The sequence below is a fragment of the Komagataella phaffii genome, chromosome 2 (genome assembly GCF_000027005.1).
Source record: "Komagataella phaffii GS115 chromosome 2, complete sequence".
NCBI classification, from domain to species: domain Eukaryota; kingdom Fungi; phylum Ascomycota; class Pichiomycetes; order Pichiales; family Pichiaceae; genus Komagataella; species Komagataella phaffii.
Window position 1 is genome coordinate 185736 of NC_012964.1, and position 15613 is coordinate 201348.

At 40.8% G+C, this 15613-nt stretch overlaps 10 protein-coding genes across 10 annotated transcripts; 3 read left to right on the forward strand and 7 right to left on the reverse strand.

Moving 5' to 3' along the window:
* Positions 1-109: 109 nt before the first annotated feature.
* On the forward strand, positions 110-1156 carry PAS_chr2-1_0101 (Exopolyphosphatase, hydrolyzes inorganic polyphosphate (poly P) into Pi residues; the record flags this gene model as incomplete). The annotated part of the gene is made up of 1 exon (XM_002490938.1): positions 110-1156. One exon carries the CDS (start codon positions 110-112, stop codon positions 1154-1156), a length of 1047 nt encoding a protein of 348 aa, XP_002490983.1.
* Positions 1157-1365: 209 nt separating this feature from the next.
* PAS_chr2-1_0102 (B-type cyclin involved in cell cycle progression) lies at positions 1366-2574 on the reverse strand (the record flags this gene model as incomplete). The annotated part of the gene is made up of 1 exon (XM_002490939.1): positions 1366-2574. The coding sequence occupies one exon, from the start codon at positions 2572-2574 to the stop codon at positions 1366-1368; it is 1209 nt and encodes a 402-aa protein (XP_002490984.1).
* Positions 2575-3360: 786 nt separating this feature from the next.
* PAS_chr2-1_0103 (uncharacterized protein) lies at positions 3361-4767 on the forward strand (the record flags this gene model as incomplete). The annotated part of the gene is made up of 1 exon (XM_002490940.1): positions 3361-4767. The coding sequence occupies one exon, from the start codon at positions 3361-3363 to the stop codon at positions 4765-4767; it is 1407 nt and encodes a 468-aa protein (XP_002490985.1).
* A 122-nt stretch (positions 4768-4889) lies between these two features.
* PAS_chr2-1_0104 (Hypothetical protein) lies at positions 4890-5413 on the reverse strand (the record flags this gene model as incomplete). The annotated part of the gene is made up of 2 exons (XM_002490941.1): positions 4890-5189; positions 5243-5413. 2 exons carry the CDS (start codon positions 5411-5413, stop codon positions 4890-4892), a joined length of 471 nt encoding a protein of 156 aa, XP_002490986.1.
* A 364-nt stretch (positions 5414-5777) lies between these two features.
* Positions 5778-6551, reverse strand: PAS_chr2-1_0809 (uncharacterized protein; the record flags this gene model as incomplete). Its single annotated transcript, XM_002490942.1, has 1 exon — positions 5778-6551. One exon carries the CDS (start codon positions 6549-6551, stop codon positions 5778-5780), a length of 774 nt encoding a protein of 257 aa, XP_002490987.1.
* A 585-nt stretch (positions 6552-7136) lies between these two features.
* Positions 7137-8774, reverse strand: PAS_chr2-1_0105 (Shuttling pre-60S factor; the record flags this gene model as incomplete). The annotated part of the gene is made up of 1 exon (XM_002490943.1): positions 7137-8774. The coding sequence occupies one exon, from the start codon at positions 8772-8774 to the stop codon at positions 7137-7139; it is 1638 nt and encodes a 545-aa protein (XP_002490988.1).
* A 117-nt stretch (positions 8775-8891) lies between these two features.
* PAS_chr2-1_0106 (uncharacterized protein) lies at positions 8892-9935 on the reverse strand (the record flags this gene model as incomplete). Its single annotated transcript, XM_002490944.1, has 1 exon — positions 8892-9935. The coding sequence occupies one exon, from the start codon at positions 9933-9935 to the stop codon at positions 8892-8894; it is 1044 nt and encodes a 347-aa protein (XP_002490989.1).
* A 159-nt stretch (positions 9936-10094) lies between these two features.
* On the forward strand, positions 10095-11435 carry PAS_chr2-1_0107 (Gamma-aminobutyrate (GABA) transaminase (4-aminobutyrate aminotransferase) involved in the 4-aminobu; the record flags this gene model as incomplete). Its single annotated transcript, XM_002490945.1, has 1 exon — positions 10095-11435. One exon carries the CDS (start codon positions 10095-10097, stop codon positions 11433-11435), a length of 1341 nt encoding a protein of 446 aa, XP_002490990.1.
* Positions 11436-11439: 4 nt separating this feature from the next.
* PAS_chr2-1_0108 (Hypothetical protein) lies at positions 11440-13641 on the reverse strand (the record flags this gene model as incomplete). Its single annotated transcript, XM_002490946.1, has 1 exon — positions 11440-13641. The coding sequence occupies one exon, from the start codon at positions 13639-13641 to the stop codon at positions 11440-11442; it is 2202 nt and encodes a 733-aa protein (XP_002490991.1).
* Positions 13642-13807: 166 nt separating this feature from the next.
* PAS_chr2-1_0109 (uncharacterized protein) lies at positions 13808-15382 on the reverse strand (the record flags this gene model as incomplete). Its single annotated transcript, XM_002490947.1, has 1 exon — positions 13808-15382. One exon carries the CDS (start codon positions 15380-15382, stop codon positions 13808-13810), a length of 1575 nt encoding a protein of 524 aa, XP_002490992.1.
* Between the last annotated feature and the right edge of the window lie 231 nt (positions 15383-15613).

Sequence of the window (15613 nt, forward strand, 5' to 3'; positions counted from 1 at the left end):
ACCTAACGCGCCTGGCAGTGGAAAACAGAGTATAGATGGGTGGATTCCATCACAGTTGCGCGACCAGTCTTGAAAGATCCCATTTACCTCTTGTGAGATTTTACCCTTCATGTCCAAGATCTCCAAGTTTCTAGACCTTATCAAAAGGCAGGCCTTAAATGAGGTGGTACTGGTTTGCGGAAACCAATCGGCAGACTTGGATTCCATCGCTTCCAGCATCTCATACGCATACTTCCATTACCAGAAATACAGGTTCACCAAGGGTCTGGTGATTCCTTTACTTAACATTCCAGAGAAAGATCTGGCATTGAGGAAAGACGCAGAGTTTGTTTTGACCCAGAATGGCATCAAGAGAAGTCAACTCTGGTTCACCGATGATCTCTCAAAGTTTGATCAATTCAAACTCATCATGGTTGATCATAACGTTCCCCAAGGAGAGGTAGCTAAGAGCAGGCTCACTCATGTGGTTGGCATAATTGATCATCACCAAGACGAGCAAAAGTATCTAGATAGCGCTCCTCGCGTAATAGAAGAGTGTGGAAGCTGTTCTAGCTTGGTTCTTAACTACTGGTACGATTTAATTGGAGAGGATGTGGGGGAATGCGCAACGCTATTGGCTTCAGCTATAATGATTGATACCACTAATTTCACTCAGAGGGTAAAGTCGCACGATGAGAAGGCGTTAGAGACAATAAAAATGTTGGGAATATACAATGTTTCTGCATTCACCACTAATTTTGAAAAGATTCAGGAGAGTAAATCGGATCTAGAAGGTTTGAGCATGAATGATATACTTCGAAAAGACTACAAACAATTTGTCTTTGATGGAAATACAGTAGGTGTTAGCTCAATTGTGAAACCCTTTTCTTGGTTGGATAAGCATTTTGATATAGACAAGGAGACCAAGTCTTTTGGGGAGGAACATAAGTTGGATCTATTGGTGTTAATGACTGCGTATACTACAAACGATCAGTTTAAAAGGGAAATTTCATTTCATGATGTATTGAAAGATTTAAGTGAAAGATGCATCAAGGGAATGAAAGACAAACTAGATCTCAACCGCATTTCAGGGAATAGGTTTACTCAGAATAATATAAAGGCCAGCAGAAAACAGGTGGTTCCATACTTGGAGCAGACTTTAACTAATACTGATTAGATATTAATATTACTAAGAGCTTCTAATAAGTACCGTGTGTTCTGAACGCAAGAGAAGTGCGTATCCTTTAATTTCTTTCTTGCAAGTATACTTTTCCAGTATTCTAAGTGTCGTTTAATTTTGGGTTCAATTGATCGTGGTATCATACAAGTTAAATCCTCAGCTCTGCTGGTGTGTCCTCCATTGAATATCATGATTCGTTTTCTTCTCTACAAAATTGGATCCATGATGCTTCTTCCTTCTGTGGTGACTTTCTTTGCCCATTGCCTTGCAAGAATGCTCACCTTCATGAACTTCTTTGATGCATATTTTTTGAAAAATTCTTCATGAATGATGGGAGATACCAAATAATCAATTAGCATCTCACAAGTTTCTTTCAAATGGGCTTCAGTATAGCCTCCGGAATAATGTATTAGGTTACCGTTCCACTCATATCTCCCTAACATTTTGCGAGCAACGTACATCGAAGCTGCTGCGCACAGGGATGGTAGTACACCTAAAAACTTGTGATCAATAATGGTTATTTCCAACAGATACTTTCCTATTGTCCTTGACTGAACGTCGTAGTCATCTGCCTTGGAGATTCTTCTCAGAAAATTCATTGCTCCGGGGTAGTTTATATTGAAATCCAATATCTCCAAAATGAATTTCTCAGCGTCCAAGATCTCTTCCTCGGAAAACCCACTATCTTGGGCGTAATATTTTATAGACGGAGAATAGACCTCCTCGTACTTTGCTGATATGAAAATGCAACCAGTTGCCAGCAATTGAAGTTTATTTATTTGAACGGGTTCTTTGGACAAAAAGCGATCCATGATATTAATTGAGAGATACAGAGTCTCCGGCAACAGACGAAACTTTAACTGAACTTCGACCAGCCAATCTACCAGAATGGATCTCATTTTGGGTTTGAATGATTTTTGCCATTGCAGGTAGTTGGGGTCTGGTAACGTCTCCTTCTCTAATCGATGCAAATACTCGAAGATTTCACCAACATACTCGCTGACCATCAAAGGATCATCCGAATCATCAGCATCCAGGTCGTCCCAAGAATAGTCTACCTTGGCTTTTTTGTTCGTTACCTGGGGCACGTCCGTAATGGTAGCAGATCTCTTGAGCGAAGACTTTGTGTTTCTATTGCGATCAGCTGGTCCCGAGAGGATATTCTCTTTTTGAATATTTTCTGGAAAAACATTTGCTACTGAACTAGCAGTTTCCACTATTGTGATGTCCATTTTATCCTCCGTGTCCTCTTTTCTAGCATGTTGTGTTCCTACTTGGTCTTTTTTATGGAGCCCGTGATGGGGCACCTTGGAGTTGTTACTCACGTCCGTCAGGACGTTTCTTTTCAGTTCCTGTGTCTTAGACCGCGTATGACGTATAGAGTAGACATTTTCGTTAGGCTGAACATTAGACATAGCTCTTCTAGCACTTGTTCTTAGTAGAGGATCTTGCCAGCTACAAGTAAAAGGGGATAGTTAAGGGAAGAAAACGCGGATTTGTATATAGGGCTAGCTTTGTTTCAACTGAATTGATCGGATTGGGAAAAACAACAACAAAAAAGGGATGGTGTTTGGATGCTACTTGAAATCTGCTTTTAACGTGTTGCAACATCTCTGGTGTTGTGATGTTGGATCGAGTTAGAGGAAAGGAAAAAAGAAACAAAAAAAAAAGGCGAAAAGGGAAAAGAGAACAGGCAAAAGCCGTGCTATGGATGTCAAGGACGATGGTCTTCCATCGGTTCACAAGCCCATGGATCTTTGTTCCCAAATGGGAAAAGTAAGGCTTCTGAGTGTTTTTCCATCCCGGATCCCTATTGTTACTTTTGCTTAACATTCCAATATTCTTCAACGGTTAATTGATTAACACTGTAACCTCTGCCCATGTGCTTCATCCAAATCTGGTAATCTGCTTTCTATTTCTGCCAAAATAGTTAATCTATGAGACATGTGCCCTCCAATTGCGCAGTAGATCGAGTGGAAGTCTTCTTTGCGTAACACTCAAAGTATACCCCTGTTAGTCTTTATTCACCTGTTGCTGCTTGGTGCAGTTACCATTATTGTTTCCACTTGAAAAGCTTGTTTTTTTTTGATAGCACAGAAACGTGGGCTCCGATAAGCTAAACTTCAACGAGAATATAAAAGCTGAAAAGATTCTTGTCAAGAACTTGTACAACGACCAATAAGTCTTTCAAGGCATCAGACATGTTTTCTCCTATTCTAAGTCTGGAAATTATTCTCGCTTTGGCTACTCTCCAATCAGTCTTTGCGGTTGAGTTGCAGCACGTTCTTGGAGTCAACGACAGACCCTATCCTCAGAGGACAGATGATCAGTACAACATTCTGAGACATCTGGGAGGCTTGGGCCCCTACATCGGTTACAATGGATGGGGAATTGCTGCTGAGTCTGAAATTGAATCCTGTACGATTGATCAGGCTCATCTGTTGATGAGACATGGAGAAAGATACCCAAGTACCAATGTGGGGAAACAACTAGAAGCTTTGTACCAGAAACTACTAGATGCTGATGTGGAAGTCCCTACAGGACCATTGTCTTTCTTTCAAGACTATGATTACTTCGTCTCTGACGCCGCTTGGTACGAGCAAGAAACAACTAAGGGTTTCTACTCGGGGTTAAACACCGCTTTCGATTTTGGTACCACTTTGAGAGAACGATATGACCATTTGATAAACACTAGCGAAGAAGGAAAGAAACTTTCTGTTTGGGCTGGCTCTCAAGAAAGAGTTGTTGACACCGCAAAGTACTTTGCTCAAGGATTTATGAAATCTAACTACACCGATATGGTTGAAGTCGTTGCTCTAGAAGAGGAGAAATCCCAGGGACTCAACTCTCTAACGGCTCGAATTTCATGTCCAAACTATAACAGCCATATCTACAAAGATGGCGACTTCCCCAATGACATTGCTGAAAGAGAAGCTGACAGATTGAACACTCTTTCTCCAGGATTTAACATTACTGCAGATGATATTCCAACAATTGCCCTATACTGTGGCTTTGAACTAAATGTAAGAGGTGAGTCATCCTTCTGTGACGTCTTGTCAAGAGAGGCTCTACTGTACACTGCTTATCTTAGAGATTTGGGATGGTATTACAATGTTGGAAACGGGAACCCACTTGGAAAGACAATCGGCTACGTCTATGCCAACGCCACAAGACAGCTGTTGGAAAACACAGAAGCTGATCCTAGAGATTATCCTTTGTACTTTTCCTTTAGTCATGATACCGATCTGCTTCAAGTATTCACTTCACTCGGTCTTTTCAACGTGACAGATCTGCCATTAGACCAGATTCAATTCCAGACCTCTTTCAAATCTACCGAAATAGTTCCCATGGGAGCAAGATTGCTTACCGAGAGATTATTGTGTACTGTTGAAGGTGAAGAAAAATACTACGTTAGAACTATCCTCAACGATGCAGTCTTCCCACTGAGTGACTGTTCCTCTGGCCCTGGATTCTCTTGTCCGTTGAACGATTATGTTTCTAGACTTGAGGCATTGAACGAGGACAGTGACTTTGCGGAAAACTGTGGAGTTCCTAAAAATGCTTCCTACCCACTTGAACTATCATTCTTCTGGGATGACTTGTCATAAAAATGGTAAGGAATGTTTTGCATCAGATACGAGTTCAAAACGATTAAGAAGAGAATGCTTCTTTTTTTTGTTTCTATCCAATTGGACTATTTTCGTTTATTTTAAATAGCGTACAACTTTAACTAGATGATATCTTCTTCTTCAAACGATACCACTTCTCTCATACTAGGTGGAGGTTCAATGGATCCTACAAACTCCAACGATACAAATCCAACACCAACGATAACCAGTAAAAACCCTATCAGGCCGCGGAAAATCGAACCTCCACTGATCAACACTCCCAAAAAGATGTAGAAGCCACCTCTTCCCAAAAATGACAACAAAAACGATAGATACGGCGTAACTTTAGGTACCAATTCGGGCTTTATTTCTAGAGCTGCAATCACACCTCCAAATGCAATTATAAACAGACTCAAGAGAAACTAAAACTTGGGTCAGTTTGGCGGGCTTGAAAAAGATGTCACATAATACTTACAGCATTGAGACCATTTAGCAATTGTAGTGCTCCCGCAAAAATCTGTAGAAGAACCAAAGTTAGTAATTTTCCCTGAATGACAGTTCTGCTTCTTATCTTGCTTACCGTGGCCCCTGCAACAAATAGATTGGCGGCTTTGAATAGAGAATTGTAATTTTGTTCCGTTTCCATCTCTCTATAAGCTTCAACTTTTACTGCTAGGTTAGGTGACCAAAAATAAACACCCCAAAAATGGTAGTGTCCCGGTGAAACACCAAGGGCCTAGACGTTGAAACTCAGTTATCAGATGAAATTCAACTATATAACTAACTGAGTATAAGTCTTCTATGTTAACTCTTAGTAGCTAAATCACTATAAAGTTCTGGAATTGAAAACGGAAGTCTTCTCAGCTCAAAACCTAAACAAAAAAAATAATAAACATTCTTTAGGCTCAAATTCTTGTCACCTCAAGCCCCGCTCCGTTCACCTTTCTCAAAAATATATTCCCGATACATATCTTGTATAGTTTCACAAACACTAATCAATCGATCTATATTCACTCTTCATCTTTGGGAGCAGCTTCTGTCTTATCTTGGCTATTGGATGACTCTTCTTGTCCAGTTTCAGACATGTCTGAGGTCCACAAAGTCAAGTTGTCACGCAGCAGTTGCATAATCAAAGTGGAGTCTTTGTAAGATTCTTCAGATAGGGTTTCTAACTCAGCAATAGCATCGTCGAAAGCTTGCTTGGCTAAATGACAGGCGCGGTCAGGAGAGTTTAGAATCTCGTAGTAGAAGACTGAGAAATTCAGAGCCAGACCCAATCTAATTGGATGAGTTGGAGGTAGCTCCGTAACAGCAACGTCAGAGGCAGACTTGTAAGCCTCCAATGACAAATTAGCAGCTTCCTTTCGCTTGTCACCAACAGCGAATTCGGCCAAATAACGGTGGTAATCACCCTTCATCTTAAAGTAGAAGACCTTGGATTCGCCAGTTCTGGCAGAAGGAATAAGGTGCTCACTCAAAACAGACAAAATATCCTCACAAATGTTGGCCAATTCGGTCTCAATCTTGGAGCGGTATTCTCTGATCAAAGACACTTGTGATTGGTTACCCTTGGCTTCCTCTTTCTGTTCAATTGAGGAGACGATTCTCCAAGAAGCTCTTCTAGCTCCAATTACGTTTTTGTATGCAACAGAAAGCAAGTTTCTCTCTTCGACAGACAACTCTAAGCCGGAAGAGGCGACGGTCTTCATGTTCTCGACCATCTCCTCATAACGCTCAGCTTGCTCAGCTAGTTTTGCTAAATAAACAGAATCTTCTCTTGACATGCTAAAGGTAATGTTAGTAAAGGAGGCTTCGGGACAAAAAAAAAAAAAATGGGGAAAAAAAGGAAGGAAGAAATACTGGAACTTAAAAAATCGAAGCAATCATCGGAAAATCACCACTTCATTGCTTAACGGTCATTTCGCTTGGATCGTAGCAAATTTCAAATCGTGTCTTTGTAGCCAATAGACGAAATCTCCCGTTTGCTATGTTTGTTTATACTACTTCGCCACCCGGTAGTACGATGGATCAGAGTAAGTTCACTTGTTTCTCAAAAGTCCAATCATCCTTCTCACCTTACACATGAACTACTCACTTTAAAACTCAAATTAATCCGTAGTTACTCAATTAAAAAATAATTCTTTAGAACCTTTGATAATAAGTACGTGTGAAGGTATTCGCAAACGAATCTGAGGTTCAACAAAGGCCCATATTGTTTTGATTGGTACACCTCTATGGAAATCATCAGAAAGAAATAAGAAATTTCGACAGCCACCGTTACCCGGAGGGAGATAAAATAAAACCGCTTTACGAAAATATGGTGGTGTTTAGGTGCAATGTGTATTCTCTATTATTACATGGTCTTTTAACTAGAATGGAGGACACTCTTGGATATTGAGTCCGAACTTGGAGTCTTCGGTCAGTTTGACAAGTTCGTAGATCGCCTGTTTGTAAGGACCATCTAATTCGTAGTTTGAATGGACGTAACTGGGCCTGGAGGTGCTACCTCCTGTCAGCCTGATTGGTGGTTGTTGTTCAGGTAGAAGGATTGTAGAGCATTCTCTGGCAACGTCAATTGGAATAGACTTTTTCAAAAGTGACTTAAGTTTCAAGCTGGAAATTCCCAGCCTTGGTAGGGGTGTTTCTAAGCCTGGCAAAGTTGGGTTGGCTGCGTCGTAACCATCCAATCCTGTGGCATTAGAAGCTTCCAATACAACCTTCAATGGGATGAATCGAGCGGTTTGAATAGGTTTTGTAACACATAAACGTCTGTTGGTGATCTCGGACATTCCCAATCTACCGCGTTTCATCTCGTTGAGGATGTTTGATAGTTGTGTCTCAACTGGTTCTGCAGTCCCGTCGTTGGAAATGTTTATAGGATAAGAAGAAGCTGTGTGGGCCAATTTGAAGGGGAAAACTGATAGTTTCTTATCAATGGTATCTAGAAGGGTTCTTGAAGCTTTTAGCTTCAAATGACGAACCATTATCACATCTCTTAAGAATATTGAAGGCTTGGAAGTGATGGACGATTTTTCTTTGTTCTTACCAACGATCTGATCAACACTTTGAAGAGTGACATATCCAACCTCATTGATCCCTTCCAGACTGGCCATTCTAATATCAACAATATATGCTTCACCAGGAAGTACCTGAAACTCGTCTGTAGGAACGGTAGACAGGTTTCTCACCAAAGGAGACAGTTTGTGAACAACCGTGAGATCTTGGGATGAGTTGACACTTTCTAAAAAAGCCTTTTCCTGATCAGATTCCGACCAGACGACACCTTTGTATTCTTTTTCAGCAACTAATCCCTCGGCTTGTCCAGCCAAGAATCTTCTAACACGACGAACTCTTGAACCTGGCAAAACTCTACAGTTGAATGATTGGGCAATGCTATCCACTACCGATCTTATGGTGGATCCGATAATCTTGTTGCCAAAGGCAGCTGGAATCTTTTCTGGTGTGGTGGTTGCTGCTAATAGAGTAGTAATAGTTTCTGTGGCAATGTGGGCGGCACAAACAGCATCGGCCTTTCCAGTTAACAACGGGCCAGTTGGGCTCTGTCCTGGAGGGAAAATCACAACGGTATGGGAAACATTGGCAGTATACCCATCCAGATGACACCCTAGAGTTATAGTGGCGATATCGCCTGGTTGCAAGTAAACATTAGCGGTCTCATCCAACTCTGGTGAGTATCCACTGACAACATCGTTCGCTTCTATGCACACAGGTTGGGCAATCCCTTTCTCTCTAATAACACTCTTTGTCTCCGTAAGACCATTTATAGTATTTATCAAGTAGCTGTCACCAAGGGCACACAATTCGTTGATGGAATAGACAGTACCCACTTGAGTGTGGTAGCCCTCATTGATCAGTTTAACCAGATAAGTCAAACAAGATTGAGCTATCTTTCCGGCTGAAGTATATTTTTCCAACACCTCATTGTTCAAGATGTTTTTATCCTTCAAGAGAATATCAGCATCTCTGGGGGCAACTTGTAACTCCATTATTTAGGCAAGTTAGTGGGAGTACTAAGAATAAAAAAATTCCAACCAGAAATATTTTTTAAAAATTTTCCTTGGTGATGAGGTTTACATTTCGCGACCCCCCACTTCCACCAATATCTAGTTCAGTGCAACGTCCTCGTAACGGCGTATGTACTCCTTCTGTCTAGCACTTGTGGCTACGCCATTCCATGTGTCCTCAACCGGATCGTAGACAGGAACCCCTAGCTGTTCTATGACAAAACTACTGGCAACATTAGCGGCTATATTGCTCAATGTCCAGTTACCAGTTGAGGCAAACATGAAAGCAACAGCTCCTGCGAATGAGTTTCCTCCGCCTGTGGTGTCTACCACCTTGAAATCTGAAAACTTTGGATCGTGGTACGCAGGAAACCATTTGTGGTAGCTTTTGTCTCCAGTAATTGTAAGCGATCCAAGTTTTCCGCAGCGTAACACAATGGCGCTGTTGGGTTTCTTTAAGTACTTCACAAAAGAATTAGCAACGAAGTCCATCTCTTCTCTAGTCTCGGGTTCACTTCGACCTAACAAACATGCCGCTTCAGCAGCGTTGGGGGTAAATATGTCAACGTGTTCCAGGGCTTTTATTGTTTCTTCAAGCCTGGCAGATACACAGTAAACCCCAAAGGGTTCCCAGACGATTAGAGGTTTTTCGGCACAATTCCTCTTATCTACAATACCTTGTACAATTTCAATTAACTTAGGTCCATCTGACAATAAATGAAAAGACTTGGAGTACAACAATTCCTCTTCTTCATCAAGATCAGCTACCCCAATTCGTTTCTTTGGTGTTAAATAGCTAAAGCTCATCTGTTCTGTCGAGCTCATGGTGTAATTCACTAGTCCTCTGGTAGTCAATCTCCTCCTGTCGACCCTCTGTTTCATCAAAGTGTTCCAACTCGAAATTACTCTCTTGACCTCATGATCGTCGTCCACCATGTCTCCTCCAAAATCAGCAAATCCGCCTATCGTCCTCGGATTGTCGCACACAATTCTGGCGCCGACAGTAGCATACAACCCGCCTCCTCCCATGACATCTTTCCGTACGCTTCCATTGAGTAAATGAACTTCATCCACGATAAACATCCCGAGAGAGGTGAACATCACATGACTTTTATCATTTGCTTCGTACTCTCTGTTTTCCATTCGATAAAGTTAGGAAGGAGAAGCGAAGTGAGAAACGGCATTTTACTTAAGCAACTGATACCGGTGCATATCAAGATAAGAGGTGAGATAATCAACAATTCTTAGCCGGTTGAGGACTTTTTTGTTTCTTCAAACAGTTTTTAAAGTTACTATTCAACAATGAGCAAGAATGAACAGGAATTGTCCCAATTGGGCTCCGTATTCGATACCAGAGCAGCCTACTTTGTGTGCAACTATTTCGCTTCCCATGATAATTATCTAGTCGACCTAGATGGCAATGAGTACTTAGATGTGTATGCCCAAATATCATCGATAGCACTAGGCTACAACCATCCTGAACTGATTAAAGTGGCCAAGTCTGACGAAATGGCCGTCGCCCTGGTCAATAGACCTGCCCTAGGGTGCTTTCCTTCAAGTGACTATAGGACTATTCTGGAAGAGGGTATTTTGGCCGCAGCCCCTCCAAGTTTGGACAAAGTTTGGACATCATTATCAGGTTCTGATGCCAATGAGACAGCTTTCAAGGCTGCATTCATGTACCATGCCCTTCAAAAAAGAGGCAAAGGGACACCTTTTACAGAAGAAGAAATGAAATCATGTATGGAAAATCTCCCTCCAGGTTGTCCTGATTATGTCATTCTTTCGTTTGAACACGGTTTTCATGGAAGGTTGTTTGGTTCTTTGTCAACCACCAGATCCAAAGCAATTCATAAACTGGATATTCCTGCCTTCCAATGGCCAAAAACACCATTTCCCCGACTGAAGTATCCACTTGAAGAGTTTGAAAAGGAAAACTCACAAGAGGAAGAGCGATGCTTGGAACTGTTCAGCTCCGTCATTGATCAATGGAAAGGAAGAATCGTCGCATTTATTGTGGAGCCTATACAAAGCGAAGGTGGTGACAACCATGCCAGTCCTTATTTCTTTCAACGGTTAAGGGAGATTAGTTTGGAGAAAAACGTTTTGATGATTGTTGATGAGGTGCAAACTGGGGTTGCTAGCACTGGAAAATTTTGGGCTCATGAGCATTGGAATTTAACTACTCCTCCTGATTTCGTAACCTTCTCCAAGAAGTTCCAAGCTGCAGGGTTTTACTTTCAAAATCCTGAATTTGTTCCTAACCAACCATTCAGACAGTTCAATACTTGGTGTGGCGACCCTTCGAAGGCTATAATCGCTAGAACTATTTTCAAACAGATTCAGAAAGATAACTTGGTCAGTAAGATTAGAGAAGTTGGTGACTATCTATACGAGAAGCTGGAAACCGTCTTCAAAAGCACTCCAGTGACAAATCTAAGAGGAAAAGGAAGAGGGACTTTTATTGCTTGGGATTTTGACTCAGCACAGGAACGAAACGAGTTTTTGTTGAAAATGAAGCAACATGGTATTAATATAGGAGGATGTGGTGACAGCTCTGTCCGATTAAGAACCACTCTAATATTTGAGAAGAAGCATGCTGATATCCTCTGTGATGCAATACTTAAAGTACTAAATGTTTGATTGATTATTGAGTCATTTTCTTTGGCTTCAGTAATTCCTTCAAGGCTAATGTGGTACCATTATTTCTAAAATTAGGGTCATCTAAGTATTCGAAGGTTGTTTCAAATTTGAATAAATCCTTGTTGATTTGCAAAATTTTTGATTGCTTATCCCCTTTCGGTTGTGTGTTTATGAAAACTTTTATTTTGGAAATTACTTCCGCAAAACTTGTTTCACTGGTGGTAGCTGAAGCTTCCTCTTCAAAATTGATCTTGAACTCTCTGCTGAAAAGTTCGAAAACATCCAATATATTCCTGTAGTTTAGAAGTGAGATATCTAACTCAAAAGTTTTTATTAAGTAAAACAGATCTGAATTGTGCTCCAGGATTCGGTATATCAGTTGTAGTAAAATTGAAGTCGTATCCTCAATGAGTTGATGGGGACCAAGAAATAATTGCTGTTTTCCCCAATCGTTCAAAACAAACTCCACAATTATAAGTATCTCCTCTACTATTGAACCCAACTGTTTGTTAGAGACATCCATCTTGTGCTTGCTAACTAACTTTGAAATAAATTGAACCACTTGAAACTGGGTGTCCCAAAAGTCGACCCAGTTGTATCTTCCTTCGGCTCCGCTATTCTTGTACGAATAGTTTAGTAGGTCGTTATCGGATAGTATCTGTAATGATTTCAAGACAATGTTGTTCACCAACTTGTAGTTGTCCAGCTCTAGTTTCTGAGTCAAATTATATCGAGAGTATCTCTGTACGTCGTCAAGAATGTAGTAAATCGAACACTTATTGGTGATAAACTGGGGATCGGATACTAATTGCTCTCCATCCAGTTTTGCCTCATGCAAATCAAATACTCCAACTGGGTTGATTAGTGGTCTTCGCTGATAGGAGGGTTTTATTTTTCGTTGATTGATTGTATAAGGCACCAGCTTGGAGCTACAGGAAATAAGTAACTTGTGGAGTATTTGTAATGACATTCTGGTAACAAGCTTGTGAGTGGGTGAGTAGTGCTGAAAAGTCATTACATACGAGTTGAACGACAGAAACACCTCAAGAAAATCAACGTCGGATCTTCTTGTGGCAAACAGCTGGCAGTAAAAATCATCTTCCGCTATTAATGCGGTAAAAAAGACCATCACAGGCAACAATTCTGGTACAGGCAACAAAGGAGAGTGGTTGAAATTTTCCATATTTGATTCACAACTATCTTTATAACGTTCTAACTGTCGATCCCAAAACTTGGGAATCAATTGATCAGTTAGCAACTGTGAATAATGAGTGTTGGTATTAGAATTGAAATTGAATCTGTTGAAAGTCATCAGGTGAAAAAGAGAGGTCCTTTTCTCCTCTTGAAACAGAAGATCTGGAGAGAACTCTTCATAACACTTGGTGGCCAAGATGAACCATTGGAAAAGCCATTTATCTATCAAATTGATCTCTTTTTCATTCTGAGAGATAATATGAGTATTTAGCAAACCTTTGTAGATATTATGGTTGACTTCTTTGTTTGAAAACAAAATTGCAAGACACCTGAATACTTTCATCACAACCACAGAATCAAAGGTATCATCCGCATCGCTGTGTCCAGCATCCTGTAAGATTGACAGCAGCCCTACAAAGAAAGTGTCCTTTTCAAATAGTAAATCTAAAACCATAGTGTCATGGAATCCTACCAAAAGGGAATCCAATAACTCCAAACTGCTTTCCCTAGTTGAATATATGACAGCGTGACAAGAATCCTTGTCATTGGGAACAATTGATAGAAAGTGATCTGTGAAATAGATCAGCTCTCTAGCGCTACTTTCCACAACATCCACATTACCGAAGATACCAACCAATATCTGGTTATTATCCAACTGCTTCTTGCTGGAATTAGAGCTGAGTTTCCTGGTTAGAACGTTCTTAAGAATAACCCTCAGTATATTCAGCACATTGTTGACTAGTGGCCAATCAGTTACTTCATTTTCTTGTGTTCTAGTATCTAGTTGCTCCTTTAAGATCTCCAAGGCGTGCTGTATCAGATTTTTCAGTATTTCCAAATGTGCTGGTTTGGCTTTTGCTCTAACGTCTATATTATTCAGTGTTGAATTGAGTGCTGTGAAAAGAAACGGAGTTGTAAGGAAATCTCTAAAATAGCTTTCTGCTGTGTCTTGTTGTGGTTCGACATCCAGCAATTGGCTGTAAATATGAATCATCCGGTGATAGTTATCCATCTTGCCTACAGTATGCGGTGGTTCAAAGCTAGCTAAATATAGTGGAGGCGCGTTCTTTGGGGGGCTTGGATGGGGGACAAAAAAGTACAATTTTCACGACTTTGATTGATGATAAGTCTATTCCTGTAGTCTATATATGTATACATTCATAAAACAATAGCCAGCGCTAGTTTGGCATATCAACTACGTCGGCATTCTCAGCCTCCAATATCAATTGGGCTTTTTTTATCTCCTTCTCTTGACCAATAATAAAAAAGACCAGCAAACCTCCGAATAAAGCAGTTATGGAAACCAGCAAAATGTTAACCGGGATTGGGTTCATTTGGAAGGTGTCATGCATCAGAGTATCCAAGTACTTTTGAATCAAATTGCAAAATCCCGAAAGACAAATGATAGTACCGTAAACTGTTCCAAAAGTATCAAAACCAAACACTTTGGCACAGAAATCAGAGACCGCAGTGTAATAGAAAGGTCTATAAACAACTAGGAGCACTATTCCCAAAAGGGCACAGGCCTCGTTTGCAATCACTCCTAATATTCCAATGAGCAGAGATATTCCAAGTAAAAGTTGGATCACGGTCACAGTTTTGAAGTTGTCCAAAAAGAATCCAATGAATGGAATAGAAATGATACCTCCTGCAGGTAATGCGACATCAAAGAATTGGTTGATAACGGCAGCTGTCTTGGAGTCAAAAAAGTACTGCTCTTGAGCTCTTATAGTAGCAACAAAAAAGTTTATACGTAGCATCTGTACTGAGGTGAACAGGGCCATCAAATAGAACCAAGGAGTGAAAATTTGCTGCTTCACAGTCTTTCCATGCAAAGCTCCAAATATACCGGTTTGCTTTACCAATTTATTTTCAGCTTCCTCTTCGTAGATTGTTCTTATCGAGTTTCTTCTGCTAATGGTTTCCCTTGGCAAGAGCTGTGAGGCCTCATCGATTGTGATAGGAATACCAGTTTCATCGATTCCTTCCACTGTAATCTTAGCAAGTGTATTGGATGTCTTGTAGGAGTCCTTAGGCATAATAGTGAGTTGACATATCAAAATGAAAGCCGGTACCACCAAGTAGAAGCTAAAGAATCTATGCAACGTAAGATTTTTGATGATATCATTTTGGTAAATGAGGCGGTAGAACAAAAACAAAGCAGATGAAGTATCAAATGCTCCAGTCAGTAATGCCAAAACCAATCCAGAGTTTCTGGGAAATGAGTTTGCCAATTGAAAGCAAGATATAAACACAAAGGGTCCACCCAAGGCTAGTAGAGAGTACCCGTAACGGTACCCGTCAAAGGGTAGTTTGTCACCGTCTCTCAGTAGCAAACTTGCTAGTGCCAACAAAACAGCTCCTGTTATTCCTGTGACTCTTGGACCATAGGTATCTAGGACATGACCAACCAGCAGAGCAGCGGCATTTGTCACTACAGCAGCAAGTGTGAACATAAAGTTTAGTGACAAGTCTTGAGCTGGACAAAGATCTTTCTCTTTTGAGGAAATTGTGCTTTGCAACATCTCATCGAGTTTACCAAACGTGAGTTCTTCGGCTTTACATTTTTCATGGTAGATGCCTTGGTCAATGAGCACTGGTTTCAACGCAGCAAAACCGAATATGGGGCCAGCCGCTAGCAAACACCAGAACATTGCGCATCCTATCTGGACTAATCTTTTGACGAAAGTCGCTTTGGGCGCCCGGTAAATCGATATTGCAGATTCGGAGTCCAGAGTAGCACTATAAGACATTTGGTAGATCTTTCTAAGAATGTACTGTGCTTCTTGAGCAATGGCAGGAAAGGAAAATGCAGGAAGTTAAAATGCAGCCGAAGTTTTCAGATCGGGCATTAGATAAGAAAATCGCGGCGGGATGCAGGGATTTTTCAACCTTAGGTAAGGCAGAAAAGAAGTGTCAAAAGAGGTCACGAGAAGAAAAATGGAATTGTCCGGTAAATACTATATGCCCTTCTATTTAGCAGC